This window comes from Ornithodoros turicata, chromosome 4 (assembly GCF_037126465.1).
Source record: "Ornithodoros turicata isolate Travis chromosome 4, ASM3712646v1, whole genome shotgun sequence".
NCBI classification, from domain to species: domain Eukaryota; kingdom Metazoa; phylum Arthropoda; class Arachnida; order Ixodida; family Argasidae; genus Ornithodoros; species Ornithodoros turicata.
Genome location: NC_088204.1, coordinates 72,429,477 through 72,454,799, shown reverse-complemented (window position 1 = coordinate 72,454,799; position 25,323 = coordinate 72,429,477). Strand labels below are relative to the sequence as shown.

The 25,323-nt window shown below is 46.4% G+C and overlaps 3 protein-coding genes across 3 annotated transcripts; all 3 read left to right on the top strand.

The window, feature by feature from the left end:
* The first annotated feature begins 421 nt into the window (after positions 1–421).
* Positions 422–2,665, top strand: LOC135393440 (TNF receptor-associated factor 6-like). The gene has a single exon (XM_064623875.1). The coding sequence runs from the start codon at positions 578–580 to the stop codon at positions 2,012–2,014; it is 1,437 nt and encodes a 478-aa protein (XP_064479945.1). The 5' UTR covers positions 422–577; the 3' UTR covers positions 2,015–2,665.
* Positions 2,666–4,052: 1,387 nt separating this feature from the next.
* On the top strand, positions 4,053–5,018 carry LOC135392553 (uncharacterized). Its single transcript, XM_064623260.1, has one exon. The coding sequence runs from the start codon at positions 4,053–4,055 to the stop codon at positions 5,016–5,018; it is 966 nt and encodes a 321-aa protein (XP_064479330.1).
* Positions 5,019–13,947: 8,929 nt separating this feature from the next.
* On the top strand, positions 13,948–16,160 carry LOC135393439 (TNF receptor-associated factor 6-like). Its single transcript, XM_064623874.1, has one exon. The coding sequence runs from the start codon at positions 14,116–14,118 to the stop codon at positions 15,544–15,546; it is 1,431 nt and encodes a 476-aa protein (XP_064479944.1). The 5' UTR covers positions 13,948–14,115; the 3' UTR covers positions 15,547–16,160.
* Positions 16,161–25,323: the final 9,163 nt, after the last annotated feature.

Below are 25,323 nucleotides of genomic sequence, written 5' to 3'. Positions count from 1 at the left end.
CTTGCCGTCTAACGACTATAAATTACGTGCAGCCATTTTCACCGCCAATGTACTTCATAGGCACTAGGCTTCAATACATATTATAAGAAAAGTAATCGGAGAGGTCGACCGGACCAACCTGCCTGAATCTACGTGAAATCCCCATACTAGAGTCTGCCTTACTCTATATGACTGACACGGATCTGAGTAGAGAGCCCGAGAAGAGGAAATCTGAATGTTTGGAATAATATGTGATGTGATCTGATGTGATAAAGAAAGAAAATTGCGATGGGGAATAATATGCTTGGAGCACTATCAATGCTATTCCACTGCACGAGAACAGGAATTATCATGTAGCGCGCATTCTCCCAACGAGATGTCACCCGTATAGCGCGACGCGATAGGTGATTTCTTATCTGGCTACGCGCTGGAAGCAGTGAAGGGGCGTTGGTGCGTTGCTGCCTAGTTGACGTAAGCGTTCTTTCTAGTTCATTCATCGTTGTGTTTCGCGTGTGCGTTCACATTAGAAGTTGTCCCGAAACATCCAGCTTCTTGGCATCACTTTCAATATCCTCTTATTCGACGACTTTACGTGAGGATGATGACGTCCGAACGACAGCTCGTCGGGTTCTCAGAGGCAATGGATTGGCGCTTCATGAACTTTGTGGATCTCATCTCGCTGAGTGTTTGCGCTTTATGCAGCGTCGTTCCGAAAGTGACCTTTGTTCTAGAATGTTCTCACGCACTCTGTGAACTCTGCTACGAGAATGTCCTTCAGGGTAAGCGACAATGTCCTTTAGACGGGCAAGACTTCGAAGATGTTAATACGGGCAAGTTGATCCTAACGCCGGGGCAGATAGGAAAACAAAAGGCGCGGTGTTGCAACGTCAGGGAAGGATGTGATTTTGTTGGAACTGTCGAAGAAGTGAAGCAGCACTTTTTCAGTCGATGTACGTTTCATGCTGTCACCTGCAGTCGATGCCAAGTAAAGGTGCCCCGAAAGGAGATCGTTAATCACTATGTGCAACAATGCGAATCACGAGAATGTCCAGTTGTGTGCTCGCCGACAGACGTCATGGACGCTGCACTGGAGATGGGAAGAAAGATAGACGCCTCATTGGGAACCGTGATAGACCGACTCTCTGCAATGGAGGATCAGCTCCACGTGCATGCAACGACAATAGGAACTGCCAAGGACAGTGTAGTATCGAATGGTGATATATTGAAGCACTTTGTGGAACGACAAGAACGCGTAGCAAATCATGACAGCTTCGAAAGCGTGAACGATAAGCTACATGTCATGATGAAGCACATCGACGATCTGACGAAGTTTTTCAGTTTGATAAAAGGTGCTTCGTCAGATCTTATTTCAGAAAACGTGGTAACGCCAGCAGAGGAAAGTGACACCGTATCTGACAACGACCATACCGGTGAAGCTATTCAAAACTCACCTACTCAAGCAGCGCCCGGCGTTAGCGACGATGAGATCACGGTGAAGAAGGTGTTCAAAGTTGCAGTCGCTATTTTTAAGCAAGTGTGTTCTCACCATGAAATGCTGGCTGAACTGCACAAAGTGAACCGTTTGAAAAACAGTGTCGCCTATTTTCACATTGATGAGTTTGCCGCTATTGCCAAAGAATCGGTTGACACGAAAGTAACACGATTGTCTGGAATTTTCGTTTTGTTTGGGTACTCTTGTAAACTGGTCGTGGAAACGGGTACACGACGTGGAGACTTGTGCTTGGGTGTTTTTCTCTGTATGTGTCAGAGCTCGAACGACTGCCTTTTGAAATGGCCGTTTACATTCCCTTATACCGTAATGTTAGTTCACCCAACTGATGAGACAAAGAATATTGAGTTTCATGTTGATGGACCAAAACTGATAGATAAGTACAGTGACAGTGACAATTTCAGAAAGCCAATCGGAGCTCACAACGGAGGCTTTGGCACACGTGCGCTGTGCAAACTACAAGATGTAACAAATGGAGGTTTTGTGCACAACGACTCAATCACTGTTGGCGTACGAATTCCTTAACTTCCTTCATTGATATGTCAAACTGGTTTACGGGAAAAACTCCGTTAGTCTTTCCTATTTTATGCTATGAGGAAGCCACCCGACATGTTCTAGCGAGCGTTTTCATCCATTGATTTCATCCTAGCTCGCTGATATTATTTACATTTCTTTGTTAGTCGTTAGCACTGCAAAATAATCTTTCATGGTTACAGTAGTTGTTGACAACTTGTCACTAAACAGGGGAATACTGTCCGAATGCCATCACAGCTGTCACTTGAGTTTCATGTTCAAGTAAGTTGTAGCTATCCCCCGTGGTAAACATTGGGGGAAACACTGCCAACTCCATTATCCACCAGTCCCCTTCTATTCGTAAACCCATTGAGTACGTTGTTTTTAAGGGAACTCAAATGTGTTTTTGTTATTGATGAGTGCAGCAGGTTAAACGATCGTTTTTCAAACTAATGGGTGGAAAAACACGTTTTCTAATGGCGAAAAAAAGACGTACGCGCGACACATGCACATCTTACAAGATTTATAAAGGTTCACTTCAGTTCTCAATTTTCAGGTATCATTCGTAGGAACTGTGTTTTATTTTTTACGTTTTTGTAACATGTTGAACTGATACGGGCTCTGTTGTCTTGGTAGAAATAAAGTTGGTGTTCATTTCACTCAGCAACGGATGTGTCACCTACAGCATCAGAGTTCGTTTTTCTCGGTCGAGCTCATATTACATTTTCTGACTGCTACCTTCACAGCGGGATGTGATGTGCGAATTAGTCGCTGGCTTCTGATACTGTATAAGTGTTTTTGTTTTTGTTTTTTCGCGTGGAAAATATTTTCGCGTTTTGAATGGGCACTAACCCAGAAAGTGTTTCGCGGGCACTTAAATTCGCGATAGACGTTCCAGGCAACGAATTTGACAATGCAGAGCTTCGGTGATGACCCAGATCAGCTCTTCGTCTCGTACACCGCGTACAAGCTATTGGGGTTCAAGGCACGAAGGAGGATCTCCTAGGTCGAACGCTAATCTCTCTACAAGGACTCTAGCCAAAAAGTCTCTAAATAGCTTGGAACGGTTAATCCTTCTCGGCATCGTTGCCAGACTATAGGTTCTGGCTTGCTTTGTATATGGCACTAGACCACCATTACTCACTTAGCCGTCGGACAGCTCAGTCAGGATGTCCCTGCTAAGGTACTTCTAACCACGTGCACCATATCGGACTGCTTGCATGCATGTGGACTACCAGACCTCACGACGTGCCGGACCGCTGCTGAGTAGGAAGCATTTGTAGCTGCTAACCATCTCGTGACAGAAGCAACAAGCCAACCAAGTACGTGCAAGCAACGCCGGGGTTCTTACGCTGGTTACAATGCCGAACAGCGCTACGCAATTGGCAAGCACGCCGCAGAGAATGGAAACAGATCAGCAGTTGCAAAGTTTTCGGCGCAGCTGGGAAGGTCCATCAATGAAAGCACTGTACGCGGCATGAAAAGATCGTACCTGGAATCACTGGCACAGAGCTTCTAGAGAACAATGTGCAGTATGTCTTCGTTCCGGCAAGCTGCACGGGTGAGCTCCAGCCGAATGATCTAGTGTTCAACAGCGTCTTCAAAAAGGCACTAAAGCCAGTTTTGTGCGCTGGTACGCGAGCATCGTCCAAGCATCGATGGGGGGTCCGAGCTCGCATCCAACCAAGCTGGACTTACGAGCTAGTGTCCTGAAGCCGCTGCACGCTTCGTGGCTCATGGAAGTGTACACTTCGCTCAAGCAGCGCCCAGCTCTGATGCGCTCCGGATTTGAAAAAGTAGGAATTTACCCCGTTGTACAAACTTGAACAATAATTTGACAGTGCGATTTGATGTACATACTAGCTACTCTTCATATTGTAATAAATACGTTCTTATTCACTACCCTTGTTGTTACTTTTTTTCCGCATGCAAATTCTCTTCATTTTGAGCGCCATACCGGCCGTCATGTTCGCGGGAACTTAAATTCGCGATTTCAGAGCCACACGCGAAAAATAATTCCACACGAAAAAAAAAAAAACACTTATACAGTATGCCTGCACCCGCATCACAGTCATCAGTGCTTACACTCGGCAGCCCTTTAGCTGCTGTGGCATGCCAACTAACGCTGCAACATCTCTACTCCCTGCACTCAAATCGAATGGAGATTTACACTGACGGCTCGGTGGCATCCGATGGGTCATCATCTGCATTTTACATTCCTGAGGAATCATACGAACGCGGTTTCAAGCTGGTGCCCACGCTTTCATCAACCGAAGCAGAAGCCTTTGCTATCTTATCTGCTCTACGGTACATCTCTTCGTCGACACCAAGAGCGTGGACTATCCTTTCGGATAGTAAGTCAGCCTTGGAGGCCGTGGCATCGTATTCGCCCAAAGTTATCAATGACATCTACACGGAGATCCTTTGCCTGCACGCCAAACTATCGTCTCTAGGTCACAGTGTGTCTTTCCAGTGGATTCCGGGCCACGTTGGTATCTTGGGGAATGCCATCGCCGATTCTGCGGCCAGGTCTGCTCGTGCGGTTGGGCCTGTCACTTCTGTCCAACTTACCCCGTCTGCCTGTCAGCTAGCCATTCGCCGATACTGCAGAAATAGCTCTCAGGCCTTCTTTCAAGACGCTGCCAGGACCAACCCTTTTCTGCACTCGATTGACCCTACGATGACCCACACACTGGTAGGCCGCTATCCCAGGGAGGAAGAGTCCCTGCTTCACAGGCTGCGATTGAATGTGGCGTGGACTCCACTGCTCCTCTTTAAGATGGGCCACCTTTTGTCACCCAACTGCCCCACCTGTCATGTTGAAGGAGACATCCCGCACTTACTCCTCTACTGCACGCGTTACCACCAACATCGTCTTTTCCTACGCTCGCGCATCGCTCGCCTGACGGTTTCGGACTTATCTCTAGCTACGCTGCTCGGCCCCACACAATATAGTCAGGTGACAAAGGCACTTGCTCAGTTTCTGCGGTCCTGTGGCCTTCTGGGTGAACTGTGACCAGTTTTGTGTTTGTTTTCATCTTTCCTCTTTTGTTTTTCTTTTTGTTTATTTGTTTTCTTTTGTTTGTTTTCCATTGTTTGTTTGTTTCCTTTTTTTTCTCTTGGGAATAGCAAGCCGCCATAGCGGTGGCTAACCTTTCCTTCTTATTTTTTTTTATATAATAAACATATTCCCCCTCCCCACCTTTAGTTGTGATTAATAAGCTCTTGAGTTGTAATTAATAAGCTGTGAGTAATAAGCTCTTCATTCAAAAACAGCAACGAAAAAAGAAGGAAACGCGGTGGTGCTGGTGCCAGCGGCGTATATTGTAATGATTTTGCGTTATCATATGTGTACCACGGCTGCCACGGAGAACAAACCTATCCGGCTGTCGATGGGGCTCACAGGTGATCTTCCGCCATATGTATGGACGCGCGTTCAGCTGTTGTGACGAAGACACTGAACGTACCGTGTTTAATTGGGGGGGGGGGGGGCATCCACGAAATGTGGTGTGAGCCCGTGCAAGAAATGCATCGTGAACAACTCGAAAGCGCCCTAAATTTGTTAGAAATGTTATAATCGTGTTCAACTTTCGATGTTTTTTTTCGATGGTATGGCTCCTCAATATCCTTGTCAATTTGAGTAAAGTCGGAACACTTTTCACACTGGTGTGGTGAAAAAAAAAAAAGGACCTTTACTTGGCAAATTTCCGAGATCGGATAACAAAAATTTGCATGATTAAACTTACGTTACATGACATTCAACCTCAATTCATTTGAAGGAAATCGGGAATGGTCGAGCGCAACGCCTGGGACATTTGGAATGAAATGACCATATATATGCATAATATTAAACAGAGTTCGAGGTAACTCGTTGCTGTAACTAAATTCCTTTTTTCGATAACTTGTAGCTTAACTCGGTACTTTTGCGCCGTGGTAACTTTCAGAGGAACTCGTTTCTTTTTCAGGTAACTTTGCCAAAGTAACTTAAGCTAAGATCCAAGTTCCTTTTAATTCGCTTTTCACACACGTCCACTTATTTCCTTGCTTTCTCTCAGGTGCTTTCATGGCTGTTCTAGGCCATAAACCGAGGCATTCAATCAATGACAGTATTCTATTCACCAAGTAAGAACCGCTGCCATTGAAATGAACCTTAACCATTGTGCGCCCACAGGGACTAAGATGCAAAGCTTTCGGATTGTTGGACATAAACGAAAACGATCTAAGCGCGTTGCACTCCTTCCTATTTTGCGTACGAGGTAACTTGGAAATAACTCGTTCTTTTTAAGTTGGGACTCAGTGAGAGTAGGGCACGACCTTCGAGGAATTAAGTATCTTATTTGGGGTCGCTCGAAGGTTCAGAGTTCCCCCGCTGTGTGTGACAGACGTCAAATGAACTCCCTTTGTGTGATTGTATCGGCGTCTAGCAAAAATTTCTTTAGCTATTAAGCCTGTGAGCTATTACACGATCGGCGGCCATAAAGTTTGTCAACAACGCACGAGGAAGTGAATTCCATACATACCTGTTGCATTGATATGCGAGGCAAATACACCGCTCATATGCGCATTAGAACAGGCTGCACTTCTGCATTAATAATACGAACGTTTTGTACGCATATGGCCACAACGGCGAGTTGTGGTGAACAACTCATCATCCCATTTCTGTGTGTATGTGTGGTGAACAAAAGAAGTGTTGATGTTAACATTGCCTTGAGTTTGAGGGGAAAACACAGGACGAGACGAGACGTCGCTGTTTTCTTTTTCTATCACATCACATACGTAAACGTGCGAACTCGAGCACTTCGATCTGAAGACAAAACAAAAGCACGACGCCAATCCGTCACGTGATTCAGGCGAGGCCAGAGGCCCCGAACACCTGACTGATGTTTGTGCAAGCCAATACCGTGTACGTCCTCGAAAGAGGAGAGACAGTCGGAAAATAAAGATGCTCATAAAGTCTCGTCGTGTGTACATCCTGTGTTTTCCGTCAAACTCAAGCCAATGTTAACATCAGGTCAACACCAGCTACCTTGCCTGCTCCTGCTATGTCTAATAGAAGTGCGAGCAAAATGTTATCGGTGATGATTGCCAGTCGCGATAGCCGTCAACGTGAAAAGAAAAGCAACTAGAGTGTAGGACCGATATCCGTAAGGATGGTTATTATATACCACTCTGCAAACGAACTCTTGAAGGCCCTCGAAAACACGACATTCATCCTGTAATTGTGCGGGGTGACGGGTTCTCCACAGCTTCCGTCTGTTCCCTACTGGTTCACCGTAGAAGGAGAGAGGAATCTCTTGAAGAACACTGATATCGCTGACGTCACAAAGTTGAAGGGCCAAAATAGCTGCCGTCGCAAAAAAATGGCGGCCCCTATGCTCGTTTCGGAATGGATCATTCCAATTTCTGAAAAATTGACGGCCGTTTTATAGAAACGAATAGTGGTTTCTAACACAGTTCGGTACGGCCCTTAAGAATACTGTAACAGTTTCGATAAGTGGAGGTACCTCAGGAACTGGCCTTTAACGACCCTTTGCTGTCACTAGAGGCACGTCAACAGTCTCCACCGACCCAAAACAACTTATTATAATCACCTAAGGTTCCACGAAGCATTTAGCAACGTGCGACGAGTCACAGGCCTACGTAGTGTTTCCACAGACAAGCGCTCATCCGGCGGCGACACAGTATCGTCATTTCGGAAAATCCCAGATAAGCAGTTTTCTTGTGGATGTGTCTGTGTGAGACAGTGAGCGAGACGGAGCCTTTATTCGTACACGTGTTGACAAGGACCCATGGGAAGGAACACCCGACCTCCCCTCGACGATTCCATTACTACTTCCTTGAAATCAAATCAAACACGCTGCTCCTACCGCTTCCGCTGCACACTTCCGTTGTTTACGCTGCTTCCTTCGAGGCCCGCCAGTGGAGCGCTTATCCGAGCGAGGTTACGGTAACGGGAGACTGGTTAGAAGAGGCGAGCACAGAAGGCCAATGGAATGTTCCCACGTACTCTGTAACCAGTGTTACCAAAGAGTCCTGCAAGGAAGCCGACTTTATCCTTTAGACGGTGGACCAGTTCAAGAAGAGGAAGTGGAGACACTTACCTGCAAACCAAGTCATCTCAGCAAACCGAAAATGCGTTGCTGCAACTCCGGTCACGGACGCGAATTTGTTGGCGTTTTAGACGCGGTGACGACTCATTTCTTGAAGGATTGCGATTTCCATGTTGTGAAGTGTAACACGTGTGATACTGCTGTATTACGCAATGATATGATCCGTCATTGCACCGAACAGCGATGTCAGGCTGCAAGCTCATCAACGAACGACGGAAGCGAAATCAGCACCAACGGAATCATTGTTGTCACACAAAGCAAGATGAACGGTGCATTGGATTCTGCCATGGAGAGATTATGCGCGATTTAGGCACACCTCAACGACCACATTGTCGGTATCGACGTTGCAAAGCAAGGCGTATCAGCGAGTGCGCAGGCGTTAAGCCGTCTCCTTAACCTGCAGGAGGCAACGTCTGGTGTTATGATGCATCAGATCGAGGAATTGTCGAAGTGCATAGATATCGGAAAGCGTGTGCTGAATATTCTTTCAGCGCGCACAACAACCTCTGCAGAGAGCGCAGGTCGTACATCGGCCGCTGGGGAAAACCGCAATGAGGCTGACAACACCGAAGAAGGTGAATGTGGCTCTAGAGTTCTGCAACGTGTGTCCGATCAATGTGCATCTGAAGCTACCGACGATACCAATACGGTTGAGGCGACCTTAAAACGTGTGCTTGAAGATTGCAAGCGGATTCCTTCCATTGAAGAAACGTTGAGGGAGCTCCAGATAGCTAATTGTTTGAAGAATAATCTCGGCCTATTTTCACGTACAACACTTTGCCGATGTTGAGGAGGAATCGTTGACACTAACGAACTCGTAACTCGCACCTCTGATATTTTCTACTTGTTTGGCTATTCTACTAGACTGTACTTCAAAGTAACGAGCCGCAACAGTGTTAGGTACTTGGGTGTTCTATTATGGATTTGTCAGGGTCCGATAGACTCTTGCTTAAAGTGGCCCTTTACGTTGCCTGTTACCTTGATGCTCGTTCGCCCAACATGTGAGAAGAAGAATATTGAGCGTCATTACGAGATCCTCAAATATATAGATGACTCGAGATCGAACGAGGCTTTAAGTAGGCCACTAGGATATTCCAACTGCGGTTTTGGGTATATGTTACACAAACTAGAAGATGTAGCTAAGGAGGGTTTGTTGTACAATAACTCAATAGCTGTCGGTTTAAAAATGCTGTAACATATGTTCCTTCGATGTCGCGTCCGCGTTTCTATGGTTTTTCCACATGGTAAATTTCCGCTGCCTTATACAATGAATGATGACACACTGTCGCGGTGAAAACGAATATTTATTCAAAATGGTATCATAGCTGTCAAGCTTCCGTAAATCTAAAATGACGCAAGACCACAAGTCTTCAAGGAGAGATTAAAAACGCAGTTGGGCATTGGCAGAATTTTGGTAGAATTTTTCGAAAAAGGTAACGACAATTCTGCCGTCCATATTTGCGCACGCTCACTTATGTGTTATCGCAAGAAATAGAGAACTGAGAGTTGTTGTGTCGTTGGTACGCATAAAGTTGCGGTGCACGTTGAAAATCAGTGGGACATCGTAGATTTATGTAACAGCTAGAGCAAATAGTTAAACGTTGTTTATTATTAATAAAAAAATCAGTTTCTATTATTTCGTTAGGTTTGAGGGCGCACTATATTCGCGGCCTGTTGCTACATTCACTATGTATTCCCAATGGGACGAGCGCGGAAGAATGAAGTCTATAGCCTTCCCTGAACTTTGTAAAGTACAAGATGTAGCGAAGGGAGGTTTTTGTACTCAATGACACCATTACTGTTGGTGTAAGAATACCTTGACCTCCTTCATTGACATGCCAACGTGGTTTGCAGCCGAAACTCAGTGAAACGTTCCTGTTGTGTACAACGGAGGAAGCCACCGGGCATGTTCGAGCGAGCGTTTTCACCCATTGATTTCTTTCTACTTCGCTTGTTGTTTTTTTTAATAGTTAACACTGCAACATATTTCGTCGCGATTACTGTAGTTGTCGACAAGTTGTCACTAAGGAGGGCCATATTTACGAATATCCTTACAGCTGTCTCGTAAGTTTTATATCCGAGATACCCTTCAGCTGTGCCTTTGGTACACCTTGGAAAGCACTCTGCCAACTCCATTATCCCCAGTCCACTTTGTACTGGTACACCCGTCGACTACATTGTTTTTAAGTGATCACAAAAGTGTTCTTGGTATCGATGAGTGCAATTAGAGAATGCACGCAAGGACAGCTTGTCGATCTGGAACTGCCAGAACTGTGCATTTTGCGGCGTCATTTAAAGTATGTTTTGCTTTTTTTTTTTTTCAACATAATGTGTGCAAAAACGTTTTTTAGTCTACCGAAAAAAAGTGAACGCGAATGAGTTTCACATCGTATAAGGATTCTCGCAGTTTCAATGTCCCCTTTTCGGGCGTAGCCTACCATTCGTATATTCGTTTTTTGTTTGTTTGTTTGTTTGTTTTTTGTAAATGTCTAACTGACACGAGTTGTCATCTTGGTAGAAATAAAGTTGGTATGAATTTCACTTAGTGACTGGTGTTTCACTTAAAGGATCCGAGTTCGTTTTTTTTCAGTCGAGCTTAGATTTCGGGCAGGTGCAAATAGCATCGTATATATACAACACGCGATAGCGATAAGTCCGCATACATTGGGAATATCACCCCTGGCGATGAAACTCTCCAATCATCATCGTACAAATCAGGTTGTTGTTGTTGTTGAATATATTGGCCGTGCATAGTTTGAGTCGGATGTCACACACAGCGGGTGCATTTGATGCCAAGTACTCTGTGTGTGCAAACGATTCAGCTCAAGCATTTTTGTATTGAATTCTCGAATATGCATAACTTTGTGAAAAAAAAAAAAAATCTCGTTCGAAAAATATACCAGAGGGAACTCTGACTTACTCAAACTCGAGTCAGTGAATGCCATTGAAGTAGTTGGAAAATATAATTTCTGTATGCAGCATTCTGGGGTGCAAAGGGTGTATACCTTGACAACACAGGCGCAATAACAGGCGTGACTTGCTAAGTGTGTGCGATCCAGACTTGTACGTATTTGGGGTATTGTATTTAAAATACTGTCTGTTAAATTAAATTTGCAGTATTTCGCTACTCTACTCAATACTTTTTGTTTTGTGTATTTGTACTCCATTTAAAATACATTTTACGGTATTTTCTACTCAATACTCTAATTACATATTTTGGATCTGCCTCTCAAACTCCTCTGTGTCTCGTCTTTCCATTATCTTGCTTGTTCAGTGAAAATTTCCCGAGTCCGTCGGACTTGATCCGGACATTGGCCCTTCTTGAAAGTCTCCATTTAGAGATCTTGCCCCGTGTCTATACTAATCCTTGGCGAGTGAGGGTTCTCTTATGTGTGCCCTGACCAGGTGACGCAAAATTCTGACCTCGCCGAGCAGTGACCTGCTAGAAGTTTGCTTTGTTCTGGGTTATCTCTTGCTTTGTTATGTAGTATCTCTTTATCGTCTTTTTGAGAATTGTGTTCAGATGGGGAAAGTGTCAGGCGACCATTTTGAAATGCAATTGCTACTGCGCGCAAAATTAGTGTACGCTTAAAACGCAAGACTCCGTTATTTGCGACCGGTACTCTAGTATATCTTAATTGTATGTCAAATACTTTTTGAAGCATTTAGTACTCTGTCTTAATTACTTTAATTTCCATGTATGTATACTCTATCTTAATTACATTCTAGCGTTAGCATTTATTATCTTATCTGAAATATATTTTGAGTATCTTGTACATGTCTGGCACTGTGCTCCCCCAGTGACTTATCACGAAACCACCAGCTCCCTTGCCTATTGCTGCTATGTGCAACAGGAGTTAGTTACTGGAAAAGTCACACATCATGCACGGTCACAGCCCAAGGACCGCCCTTCGTCTGCTGCAATGATATCGCATTTCGCATGAGTCAAACAGTATGCGTTTATTTTCCTTACGTTACGAAGCAGAGCATCACTTTATCCTGTAGTTGCCACTGATACCTGCAAGCTTCCTCGGTGTGAAGAAGAGAGTCGTGTCCGTCGAAAGGACGGTACCCGTGTGAAGGAAAGAGACGACACTCTCTCTTGTCTCCAGTACCATCATTTTCTAGTCATGTACCAGCTTGATAGCGCCTCATGCTCCTGTCAGTCTTCAGTACAGATAGGGCCTTGGCTTCGGGGGAATCGTAACGCAGGTATTCACCCATTCAGTGTTTACAAACTGAAGGCACAACCGGAAGTTGCGTAGGGTTTCACAGCGCCAGAGGCTACATGTGGCGCCACGCCATGCCACTCATTTCAGTTAGCGCTAGCTAACTCTGATGAGTGGCCGGGCGTGGCTCCACGCTGACGCTGGGAACCCTAGACATCTTCCGGTGGTGCCTTCTGCTTGTAAACAGTGAAAGGGTGAATACAGGGTGTCCCAGAAAACGTGCCATTGAATTATAATTAAGAAACTAGACCGCTTAGAATCATGTGGTCAATGGCACTTGTTCTTATAATGTTTTTGCCACCTCCGGATGTGAACGATACCTAACGTAAGTCTCATTAGGTATATATGTTTATGAAACTGAACTCGAATATTTGAAAAGTAAAGGTTGCGTATGTGAAGCGTGTGCTGAATTTACACAAATTTATGATAATTGACGTGGATGGTGATGTGCTATCCCATCGGGAAAAAATAGCCGAACATCGTGCGTTTTGGAGCGCCCAGAGCATAGCGCTCGACCACTGTTTGCGCGCCCTGATTGTCGGTCCGACGAAAGGAAATTGCTAAATTCTTCCTACACAGTGATAGTAGACAGAGGTAAGACTAGCATGACTTATCGTATCTGGCTTTCGCTGAGATCATATCTTGCGACTACCAATTTCAAAAACCGTCACTTTTCTACTATCCCTCGGAGGGCTGTGTTTAGCAACCTCCTTTCACTCGACTGAGAATGACGGTGCTGGCAAAGACCAGCGCTATAGGCTCTTGGCGCTCCGAACGCATCATGTTCGGCAATTTTTTTTTTTTTTTTTCCGATTGAATAGCTGTTCAATATCCGTGTCAATTACCGTGAGCTTGAGTAAATTCGACACGCACTTCACATTGGTGAGGTGAAAAAGCGACCTTTACTTAGCAAATTTTCGGGTTCAGTTCGTAAAAATTGGCATAATAAAACTTCGGTTAGCTGACATTTACAAATACCGTTGACCGCGTGATTCTAGGTGGCGCAATTTTTTTATAATTCAGTGACCCGTTTTATGGGACACTGTATAATGACAAGGAGCAGACGTGAGACAGGGTCCTCCTCCTAAGTTGTGAGGAAGCGCAAAGTTCGAAAACGCCATTCTAGACGATTATATATAAGAAGACTTTTCTTTAACAACTATGGTGGTGGTGGTGGAGGTGATGGCGAAAGGGCTTGCCGTCTAACGAATATAAATTACGTGCAGCCATTTTCACCGCCAATGTACTTCATAGGCACTAGGCTTCAAGATATATTAGAAGAAAAGTAATCGGAGAGGTCGACCGGACCAACCTGCCTGAATCTACGTGAAATCCCCATACTAGAGTCTCCCTTACTTACTCTATATGACTGACACGGGTCTGAATAGGGCCCGAGAAGAGGAAATCTGAATGTTTTATAATAATATGTGATGTGATGTGATGTGATAAAGAAAGAAAATTGCGATGGGGAATAATATGCTTGGAGCACTATCAATGCTATTCCACTGCACGAGAACAGGAATTATCATGTAGCGCGCATTCTCCCAACGAGATGTCGCCCGTATAGCGCGACGCGATAGGTGATTTCCTATCTGGCTACGCGCTGGAAGTAGTGAAGGGGCGTTGGTGCGTTGCTGCCTAGTTGACGTAAGCGTTCTTTCTAGTTCATCCATCGTTGTGTTTCGCGTGTGCCTTCGCATTACGAGTTGTCCCGAAACATCCAGCTTCTTGGCATCACTTTCAATATCCTCTTATTCGACGACTTTACGTGAGGATGATGACGTGCGAACGACAGCTCGTCGGCTTCTCAGAGGCAATGGATTGGCGCTTCATGAACTTTGTGGATCTCATCTCGCTGAGGGTTTGCGCTTTATGCAGCGTCGTTCCGAAAGTGACCTTTGTTCTAGAATGTTCTCACGCACTCTGTGAACTCTGCTACGAGAACGTCCTTCAGGGTAAGCGACAATGCCCTTTAGACGGGCAAGACTTCGAAGACGTTAATACGGGCAAGTTGATCCTAACGCCGGGGCAGATAGGAAAACAAAAGGCGCGGTGTTGCAACGTCAGGGAAGGATGTGATTTTGTTGGAACTGTCGAAGAAGTGAAGCAGCACTTTTTCAGTCGATGTACGTTTCATGCTGTCACCTGCAGTCGATGCCAAGTAAAGGTGCTCCGAAAGGAGATCGTTAATCACTATGTGCAACAATGCGAATCACGGGAATGTCCAGTTGTGTGCTCGCCGACAGATGTCATGGACTCTGCAATGGAGATGGGAAGAAAGATTGACGCCTCATTGGGAACCGTGATAGACCGACTGTCTGCAATGGAGGAGCAGCTCCACGTGCATGCAACGACGATAGGAACTGCCAAGGACACTGTAGTATCGAATGGTGATATACTGAAGCACTTTGTGGAACGACAAGAACGCGTAGCAAATCATGACAGCTTCGAAAGCGTGAACGATAAGCTACATGTCATGATGAAGCATATCGAAGAACTGACGAAGTTTTTCAGTTCGATAAAAGGTGCTTCGTCAGATCTTATTTCAGAGAACGTGGTAACGCCAGCAGAAGAAAGTGACACCGTATCTGACAACGACCATGCAGGTGAAGCTATTCAAAACTCACCTACTCAAGCAGCGCCCGGCGTTAACGACGATGAGATCACGGTGAAGGAGGTGTTCAAAGTTGCAGTCGCTATTTTTAAGCAAGTGTGTTCTCACCATGAAATGCTAGGTGAACTGCACAAAGTGAACCGTTTGAAAAACGGTGTCGCCTATTTTCACATTGATGGGTTTGCCGCTATTGCCAAAGAATCGGTTGACACGAAAGTAACACGATTGTCTGGAATTTTCGTCTTGTTTGGGTACTCTTGTAAACTGTTCGTGGAAACGAGTACACAAAGTGGAGACTTATGCTTGGGTGCTTATCTGTTTATTTGTCAGAGCTCGAACGACTGCCTTTTGAAATGGCCGTTTACATTCCCTTATGTATTGATGTTAGTTCACCCAACTGATGAGACAAAGAATATTGAGTCTCATGCTGATGTACAAAAACTGATAGATAAGCACAGTCACAATTTCAGTAGGCCAACCAGCACTTGCAACCGAGGCATTGGCGCACCTGCGCTTTGCAAACTACAAGATGTAACAAATGGAGGTTTTGTGTACAACGACTCAATCACTGTTGGCATACGAATTCCTTAACCTCCTTCATTGATATGTCAAACTGGTTTACGGGAAAAACTCCGTTAGTCTTTCCTATTTTATGCTATTAGGAAGCCACCTCACATGTTCTAGCGAGCGTTTTCATCCATTGATTTCATCCTAGCTCGCTGATATTATTTACATTTCTTTGGTAGTCGTTAGCACTCCAAAATAATCTTTCATGGTTACAGTAGTTGTTGACAACTTGTCACTAAACAGGGGTACTGTCCGAATGCCATCACAGCTATCCCGTGTGGTAAACATTGGGGGAAACTCTGCCAACTCCATTATCCCCCAGTCCCCTTCTATTCGTAAACCCATTGAGTACGTTGTTTTTAAGGGAACTCAAATGTGTTTTTGTTATTGATGAGTGCAGCAGGTTAAACGATCGTTTTTCAAACTAATGGGTGGAAAAACAGGTTTTCTAATGGCGAAAAAAAGACGTACGCGCGACACATGCACATCTTACAAGATTTGTGAAGGTTCATTTCAGTTCTCAATTTTCAGGTATCATTCGTAGGAACTGTGTTTTATTTCTTACGTTTTTGTAACATGTTGAACTGATACGGGCTCTGTTGTCTTGGTAGAAATAAAGTTTGTGTTCATTTCACTCAGCAACGGATGTGCCACCTACAGCAGCAGAGTTCATTTTCTCGGTCGGGCTCATATTACATTTTCTGGCTGCTACCTTCACAGCGGGATGTGATGTGCGAATTAGTCGCTGGCTTCTGAGACGTCTGCACCCGCATCACAGTCATCAGTGCTCACACTCGGCAGCCCTTTAGTTGTGATTGACTGTAATACACTCTTCAGAAACAGCAACGAAAAAAGAAGGAAACGCGGTGGCGCCAGCGGCGTATATTGTAATGATTTTGCGTTATCATATGTGTACCACGGCTGCCACGGAGAACAAACCTATCCGGCTGTCGATGGGGCTCACAGGTGATCTTCCGCCATTTGTATGGACGCGCGTTCAGCTGTTGTGACGAAGACACTGAACGTACCGTGTTTAACTGGAAGGGGGGGGGGGTGCATCCACGAAATGTGGTGTGAGCCCGTGCAAGAAATGCATCGTGAACAACTCGAAAGCGCCGTAATTTTTTAAAATGTTATAGTCGTGTTCAACTTAAAAAAGAAAAGAAATCAAGCTCGTCATTTCCCCAGAAATTCACTGCTGGGGGGGGGGGGGCGAGCTTTCAAAAGGGGGGGGGGTAGGCTTGATAGAGGTTCCACTTAGGGGATTTTTCTTAGACACGGAAAGAATCGTGGCACAACGCTGACATATCTCGACAGCTTTCCCGTTTTATTTGTACATGTTATTACGTTAGAACACAGTACATTAGAATACAGATTCATTATGAACGGCATTTCAGCATTAAGATGCCTAATCACACGACCGACAAAGAAAAAAACACTAGCACCTTGTCTCCCGAAGCTCAATGAACACCTAGTAACCAACGGTGAAAACCTTAGACGAAGAAAGCAGAAAAGCAGAAGACCTTGCTTGCTTCAGTTGGGCGCAAATGGTTCTTGGTGATCCACATTGAGTTTGCGTGCCCGCACGCATTTTTGCTCGTATATGCGCGCAATATATGCATTGAACAGTCACTTTCAAATGATTTTGGACGAATGCATGGTACGTTCACCTGCATGACTGTGGTCCTACAGCCCAAGTTTGAGAATACAGGATGTAATTCGCTGCGCCGGACTCACTACCAGAACGTGTTGGCGGCTGAGCTGGGTGGGGTCACCTGAGAAATTTCAGGGGGGGGGGGGCGGTTGCAAAAATGCAGGGAGGGTATACCCCCCCCCCCCCCGGGGGAGGTGTAGAGAAATCCCTGGGCCAGTCTTTACAGCCAATACAGAAGCAGAGTAAGTGTGATGGATTACATCATTTGGGGGAGGTGAGGGCATGACATCTCTGTGCCCAGCCACCCTTAGACTAGGCTTGTAGCCTATTGGGCCTTCATCTCTAACGTTTACTCTTATCCTTCTAGTATCTCTCCAACAAAACTATCTCTTTGTCTACCTGACCAAGCGCTACTCCGGAAGTACATCAGACTGTCTTTTCCGTGAGTTCTTTCACTGCAGTGACTTAAGACCTAATTTTATATCACCTGCACACTATGTATCACCCAGGGGGGGGGGGGGGGGGGGGTATAGGTTTATTGCAAAACAAAACAAAAAACACGAAAGAGGGGAAAGGTTAGCCTGGCTCCAGCAGCCGACTTGCTATTCCCGCTTACAAAAAGGAAAAGGGAGAAAAGGAAAAATAAAGAGAAAGAAGAAAAAAGAAAGACAAATCGGAAAGAGCGAAAGAAGAGGCGCAGTCACAGGCTCAGCGCGAGCCCTGTGTCGGTAAGGAAGCGTACGAGTTCCCTTCCGACGCGCCACTGAATGGGGCGTTGCAGAGGGCCCAGTAGCGTTGCCAGCGTGACCTCCCTGAGCCCTAGGGCAGCTAGCCGCTCCATCAGAGTGGCACGGGGAGCGGCGAACAGGCGACAGTGGAGGAGTAGGTGGGAAGTGTTGCCCTCGGTAGAGCAGGCTGCACATGTAGGGGTGTCAAGCGTGTTGAGTTGGAAGAGCCGTGTTGACGTTCGAGCCACGCTTAACCGAAGACGGTGCATAACGGACGCCTCCCTCCTCGTGATGTTTGGGGGAGGGACGTATTGTATTTTTGGGTCGATGGAGTGCAGAAATGTATTGGGCGAGATGGCACGTTCTGTGAAATCTTGGACACAGCGAGAGCGCAAGCGACGTATTTGGAGCAGGCAGGCAGACATTGAAAGTGGGATGCTGAGACTCAAGGCAGCCGTGGTATGGGCACGTTTCGCAGCAATGTCGGCACGGGTATTTCCGGGCAACCCGACGTGACTGGGTACCCACTGGAGCCGTACACTGTGGCCGGAAGCCAAGAGCTCGTTGTATCTGGCGATTACAAGCGTGCGGAGATCGCAAATAGCACTGCACCGGTACGACGCCAAGGTCTCCAATGCTGACTTGCTGTCCGTGAAGATGGACCACGAGTCGGCCTGTGAACCGGATATGGCGTTGAGCGCTTCATAGATGGCTGTCAGTTCCGCTTCGGTGGATGAAGTTTCATGCGGCAGCTTGAAAGTCTGCGTAGTATCGCTGTGAGGTATGTAGAAAGCTGCAGACGACGCGCCGTACACAACCGAGCCATCCGTGAAAATTCCTTTACGCTGACCGTGGACAGAGTTCAAATGGTCAAGAGCAAACTGGCGCGCAGCGAGGACAGGAGTGTCGTTTTTGCGGGACATGTCGGGAATATGCAGGTCCGTCGGAGGCAGCTCGAGGGTCCACAAAGGTGGAGCGTATAGCAGGCGCTACGGAGGGGGCGGAAGAGACTGTGCCAGCCTGCAAACAGCAGCCCCGAAACCTGAGCTTTCATGCAGTAGGTGAATGTCCCGTAGGTAGTGGGCAGCATGTCGTGTGCGGTACCGCGCACATGCGCGCAGGGTCTCCATGTCGCGTAGGACGTGGGCTGGCGTCTCCTTCGCCTCAGCCAAGACCAGGAAGGTGTCGGTCGTTTTGGGGACACCAAGGCACACTTGAAGGCTTCGCGCCTGGATGTTCAAAAGTTCACGCTCTGTCGTTGAACTTAGACCGTGCAATACCGGTAAGCTGTAACGCAAGAGCCCTAGGACGAGTGAGGTACGCACCTGGCGAAGGTCAGGGTATGATGGGCCCCAGGACGAACCAGAGATGCGGCGGAGGACGTTCACGATGGTAGTCGCCGCGGTAGACAGGACCTTGACGTGCTTGGACCAGGTCAGCTCCCTGTCAATGGTTATGCCCAGGTATTTGTGATGACGTACGAAGGGCGAGCTGTTGGTCGTCAACGCGGAGGGGGAATTTGCGGAAGGATCGGCGGGTGAATGCCATGGCAACAGTCTTGCTAGGTGAGATAGAAAGACCACGGCGGAGAGGTAAGATACGATAGTGTCCAAAGCACCTTGCAAGCGACGCTGGATTACATCCCGAGGGGTGGAGGAGGCCCAGATGCAGAGGTCGTCGGTGTATATTGTGATGTTGACATGTTCACTTAGTTGAGCAGGTAAAGCGGCCATGATGACGTTGAACAGCAGTGGGCTCAACACACTCCCTTGCGGGACACCTCGCAGAACTCTGTAGTGTGCAGTGTCCCTTTGAGAGGTGCGCACAAACAAGGTGCGATCAACGAGGAAGTCCCGAATCCATGCGAGCGGGTGGGCCCTAATACCAGCCTCTTGGAGCCCCAGGCTCGACCACGTGCTCAAGGTCGAGCGCTTCCGGCCTAATACCGATCAATTTTCTCGCTCATTTTTCTATACACTATCACTTCTTGCGGAGTGATTAGTCGTTATTAAGGATTTTAATCATTTCAGTCGCGATCTCGCTAACTTACTGTGCGTTTAGCACTACGGTATTTTCTGATCACTTTGGGTGCAAAGTGTGGTTCATGTAGTTACCATGTTACTGTCACCGCGCCCTCATGTCAAGCCCATATGGGGCGCTTTGAGGTTCTGTCATAAATAAATTAATAAATTAGTTATCTGCCGGAGGAGGAGAGTGACGTCTCTGTGACCAGCCATATCTGTGGCAGAGTATTATCTTTTGAGCTGTTTATTATCTTGAGATCTGTCGAAGTAGATTTCTTTTCCTTCGTAAGCTGAACACGGATATAGTTTGGTTCAATCGTTTACATTCATCCAATGCAGACGACTTTTTTTTATCTTCCTTCTCGTTCCTTCCTAAAATATAATGAGAATTTGAGAAGGTTCAACGGTGTAATTTGTGTAATGTGATCTTTTGAGTGAGCAGAATCGCCCACACGATTGAAAGGAATATGTCTTGATGCTATTTTCTAAGTACATTATATATATGATACCCCGTTTTGTATTCTCACTATCAAATAAACAAATAAATAATCTGGAACACAAAGACATTGAATACCTGCGCTTGTTTCCCATATAGGTCACCCATTAAACAGGGCCCCACACTTCCATGGCAGCTGCAATATGCCATGTATGATTTTAATTACAGCGTGTCTACTCTGGCACCCATGGTGTACTCATTTCAACTGACAATGATATGCACCGCTGATTATGAGATGCGCGAAATAAATACATAGTGACAAAAATGGAAAAATGAAATTACTCCTCAAAAGTACACAAGTAGAGGATGATGTTCGGCTATTTTTTTCCGATGGTATAGCTCCTCAATATCCTTGTCAATTTGAGTTAAGTCGGCACACTTTTCACACTGGTGGGGTCAGAGAAAAAGGGACCCTTACTTGGCAAATTTCCGAGATCGGATAGCAAAAATTTACATAATTAAACTTACGTTACATGACATTCACGTCAGGAGGTGCACCCTGACAAGCGCACGAGAGACGGATCTCCACCACCACTCTGTGCTACTGGTGGCCTCTCGAGGGCCGAGGCTTCCCTCCTTCTCCGCATCCGTTCTCGCAGTGCCTACACACGGGCCCACGTCTTCAAGCTCGGCCGTACCCCGAACCCTGGATGCCCCCACCGCGCGGAAACGGAAACGGAGGAGCACGTTATAATGGATTGCACAGCCACATCGGATGCAAGACGCAGCCTGCAGCAAAGCTGTGCAGCCTACCGGTAAGCCTGAACTCGAGGAGATAGTCTATCCTCGTGGCAACCTCCATCGTCGGAAGCTCATCCAAAGGGCTCTTCTGGACATCTTCGAGGTCGTCGCGACCCACAAGGGCGACTGTAGGAATACGTGGTGCATAGCAGCAACTAATGTATCTGTTCTCCGCTTCCCCTCCCTCCCTTTTCCCTCCCCTCGAGCAACATGCCGCCAGCTAGGCAGGCAGAGCGCTCGTCTACCCAACGTTAACCCCCCCCCCCCGCAAGAGATAGCAAAACCTAGTACGAACAAATGCCGTTTACCGCATGATTCTAGGTGGCGTGTTTTTTTTTATTATTATTATTATTACAAGTCAATATATTACGATATGTTTGTGCATTTCATAGAGCCTCTGTATTCGTATCCGCAATTTAAACGAGTGTTCAGATCATATACTTGACAACGAATTCAGATAGCGCTCTACCTGTAGACACTTTTAACTATTTCCCCTCCTCGCCGTTCTCTTTGTTCTATAATCCAGTTTTGAATTAGCATTTGCGTAGGTGTTATTTCCATGTGCTTTTTTTTTTTCTCCTTCTCTCTCAGCTTCCTTTGTTTTGTTGCTTCTTTCACTCGAAGTGCGGAATGGGGGGGAGGGATATGTTTATTAAGAAAAAAAGAAAGGAAAGGTTAGCCAGGCAAAGAGCCGGCTTGCTATTCCGAAAAAAAAAAGAAAAAAAGGGGGAAGGGGCAAACGAAAAAGAAAAGGAAGGAAGAAGAAAAAAGGGGGATCGAAACAGAGGAAAGAAAGAAAAACAAAAAGCAACAAAAAGAAAGGAAATGGAATGGAATGCGGAATGGAATTAATGTGCAATCACTTATGTTTGGGTGTTATTACTTTGCTTGAATACTGCTTGTATTTCAAATGACGTGTGATCATTTCATGTTCACTCGTACACCTTGATGCGCTTCCACTGGCTGCGTTAGTTGGTCCATGTACCTCGTATCAGGCCTGGGCATTTTTGTACATGGACCAAATTTCTGTACAGCAGAAATTGAAATAAATTGAAATTGAAATTCAATGACACATTTTTTGGGACACCCTGTATATATGTGTGTGTGTGTGTGTGTGTCCGGGTATGAGATGAAGCCTCACCGAGGCAGAGGTATAAGTGGACGTGTAAAGGGGATATAAAAGGGTAAATGTAACTGGACGTAAATGATTTGAACTGAGGTAGTTGAAGGTTGAAGAATCTCGTTTCGTGGCGCGGGCGGCCCGGTAATCTCAGATAAGCTATAACGACCGCGCTGTGCAGTTGACGATCGGACCCCAGAGGGAGATAGCGTATCGTAAACCCCTCTCCACTGACGCTAGGCTTCGTCGAGGCTCAAAAGTCCGTTTTAATACTCCTTTGCCTTCCGTCGATCAGGATGACTTCCGCTGCGGAGCAACACGAACAGAGTGTTTGCATAGGGGAGCCTTGAAATGTGAGACGGGGCGCACTCTTGGAAGATCTTTATTGCGCCATTTCAGGGTGGAGCTTAATACCAATACAGAGAGAATCGTCGTAAATGAAGCCATTTTTTTTAAGCATTAATACCGATTGTGTAGGTTTACAAGTAATGGGATAAGCAAAATAGATCGGCCTGCCGTACGCACGCATGCGGATATCATCATTCGGTTCTTTCTTCGGGTGAACTGTTGAGCATGCGACATCTTTCGTCGAGTCTTTTGGGTGCAAGTATCTACAGGTGAAGGGGATTGTAAAGGGCCACTTTGCAACGGAGTCCCTCGGAGACGTGCAAATTTCGAAGTACACTTCAAGCTCTTCCTCGGTCCATGCATATAGCGTCAACTTCACAGAATAGCCGCAAAGCTCCAAAACGTCAGATTTACCAAGCGTAAAACATCCACGCGAAACAATACTTTCTTCTATCCTCTTTCCAAAGTCCTGAATACGAAAGAAAGCTTTCGTGATCTGCGGCAGCGTACATGAATACAATGCGTGCACACGTTCTGCTACGATCCCCATCTCTGTGGAAATTCCGAGGATCGCTTTCACGAGTGGTATCTTTCCTCTAGCTTCGTCGTCAGCATTCATAAATTTTCTTAATTCCTCGGAACACTGCAACAGAGGATTCAATTCCCCTTTGATTCCTTTCACACCATCTACGGTAGCACTTATTTGTTGCAACATGTCGGTCAAGTTTCCCACTTGCTCACTCACTTGTTCGACATATTCATTCACTGTCTTTACACTTGAAGTGACATCAGCGCAGCTTATCAAAGACATTTGCGATTCAAAGGTGGACAGCAGTTCAGTAACACGTCTCAACGAACCCTGAATCTGCGCTTGGGCCTGCATTTGCTGCGTCACCTTTCTCTCCACGTTGCCCATGCCAGCAGCAACACGCCCCACGTTTTCGAGAACTCTGTTCAACAGTTGTTCCTTACTGATTGTCATCTCTTGGACACTCTGAATTTCTCCAGCGGTACCGTTCAACTCACTTTCAACTCTTGACAATTTCACTTGCATGCTTTCCACTAAGGCGAAAGTTTTCTTCGCAACATCGAACAGATCTCCACGCATCGACACGTTTGGTACGCTAACGAAAGAGCTGTCCCGCTGACACTGCCTTGCGTAATGACTGACAATGTCCCGACGAAGAACGTTCGCCTTGCACTTGTTGCATGTTACAGCATAATGTATGCACTCTTGCAAGAAGTGAGACTGTACCTCTTGCAGGGTTCCAGTGACGATGCATCCATTTTTAGAGTTGGAGCAACGCACATGTTGTCGTTCAAGTTGCTTTAGATTGAATGGGAACCTCGCAACTTCTCCTTCTTCAAACTGTTCCTGGTCCAGGGGACAAAGTCGGTCGCCATCGAGAAGATTCTGGTAGCAGACCTCGCACACAGAGTGACAGCATCCTAGAGTGAAAGTCACTCGAGGGATTACTTTGCACAAACAACAAGACCTCTTGGTATCGAGACCCACAAATTGCATTGGCCTGAAGTCCAGTTCTTTAGAAAAGCCAACGACGTAGTTTTCGGACGACATCCTTTGCCGTGAACAGGACCGGCGTCTACCGCTAACACTGCCAAATACCGCCGATGATCATGGCAAAACGGCTCACAACGCACCCGGACACTAAACCCGTACACGGATGCGATGACGCATCGAGCGGGAAGACGTATTTGCTCCGTTGGCGCAATGCAGCTCACTTTCGCGCGCAAGTGGAAGACGGAGAGCAACAAACAGGACTCTCAACTTGCTGCAACTTGCTCACTTGTGGAGGTAACCGTGGGATCACATATAGTGGGCCTGCGACAGGACAGGTGGTATAGAAAGCAAAAATCGCAAAGAGCCATGGACTACGCCGAGGATGTCAAAAGTAGAGCCCTGCCCTTGTCCCAGCCGGGATCTACTTTCCCTGTGAGAAACAATTATCATGCGGCATACGCAGCAACAATTTTACTTTTAAAGTTTTGTAAGTAAACTAACACGCCCTTCAAACGGATTTGAAGTCAGCGTCCTTGCAGAGAGGCAGGCATTTCATTACAAAAGTACTCGCCCAATGTGTCTCCATCATTTTCCATCGACGCACATTTCCAAAGTTCCAAAATACCGCCAGCACAGCTTGGGTTGTTCTTCCAATGAAGCGTAACCTGAAACTTTTGTCACAGGCTCTTCGAAAACTTTGCCTGTACCCCATGCAGACACAGCACTGGCGTTGTTGACTTGCTTTTCAAAGCGTTCAGAACCGTGTATTGTGTATCCAAACCATGGACATTACCGCGAGGGGCGCAAGCGGATCGTGCCCCCCCCCCCCCCCCCTGGACCTTCAAGGTCACTTGTGAAAGTTGTGCGCTCTTTAAGGGCGACCCGCGTACGACGTTTTCTCGACGCAAGAACGCCGAGCACTCGGCATTTTTACGTCCAGCTCCACGAACAATAGCCGTCGAGTGGGGACGCCGACATCTGAGGTGAACAGATCGGAGCGGCAAGCGCAGGAAGCGACGTGTCCGTCTTGACCAATCGCATGCTTGGCCGGAAACGACCGTCTCCACAGCCGCTCAGCTGTGTGGGCATAGACGGTGTGGTCGCGAAGTACGCGCAAGTGGAAGACAGAATGAAGTGGACCAGGCAGAATGGACCTATTCCATATTCG

Bases quoted from the DNA above. Each gene is read 5' to 3' on its own strand.
- LOC135392553 (XM_064623260.1), top strand. From the start codon at position 4,053: ATGCCTGCACCCGCATCACAGTCATCAGTGCTTACACTCGGCAGCCCT.
- LOC135393440 (XM_064623875.1), top strand. From the start codon at position 578: ATGATGACGTCCGAACGACAGCTCGTCGGGTTCTCAGAGGCAATGGAT.
- LOC135393439 (XM_064623874.1), top strand. From the start codon at position 14,116: ATGATGACGTGCGAACGACAGCTCGTCGGCTTCTCAGAGGCAATGGAT.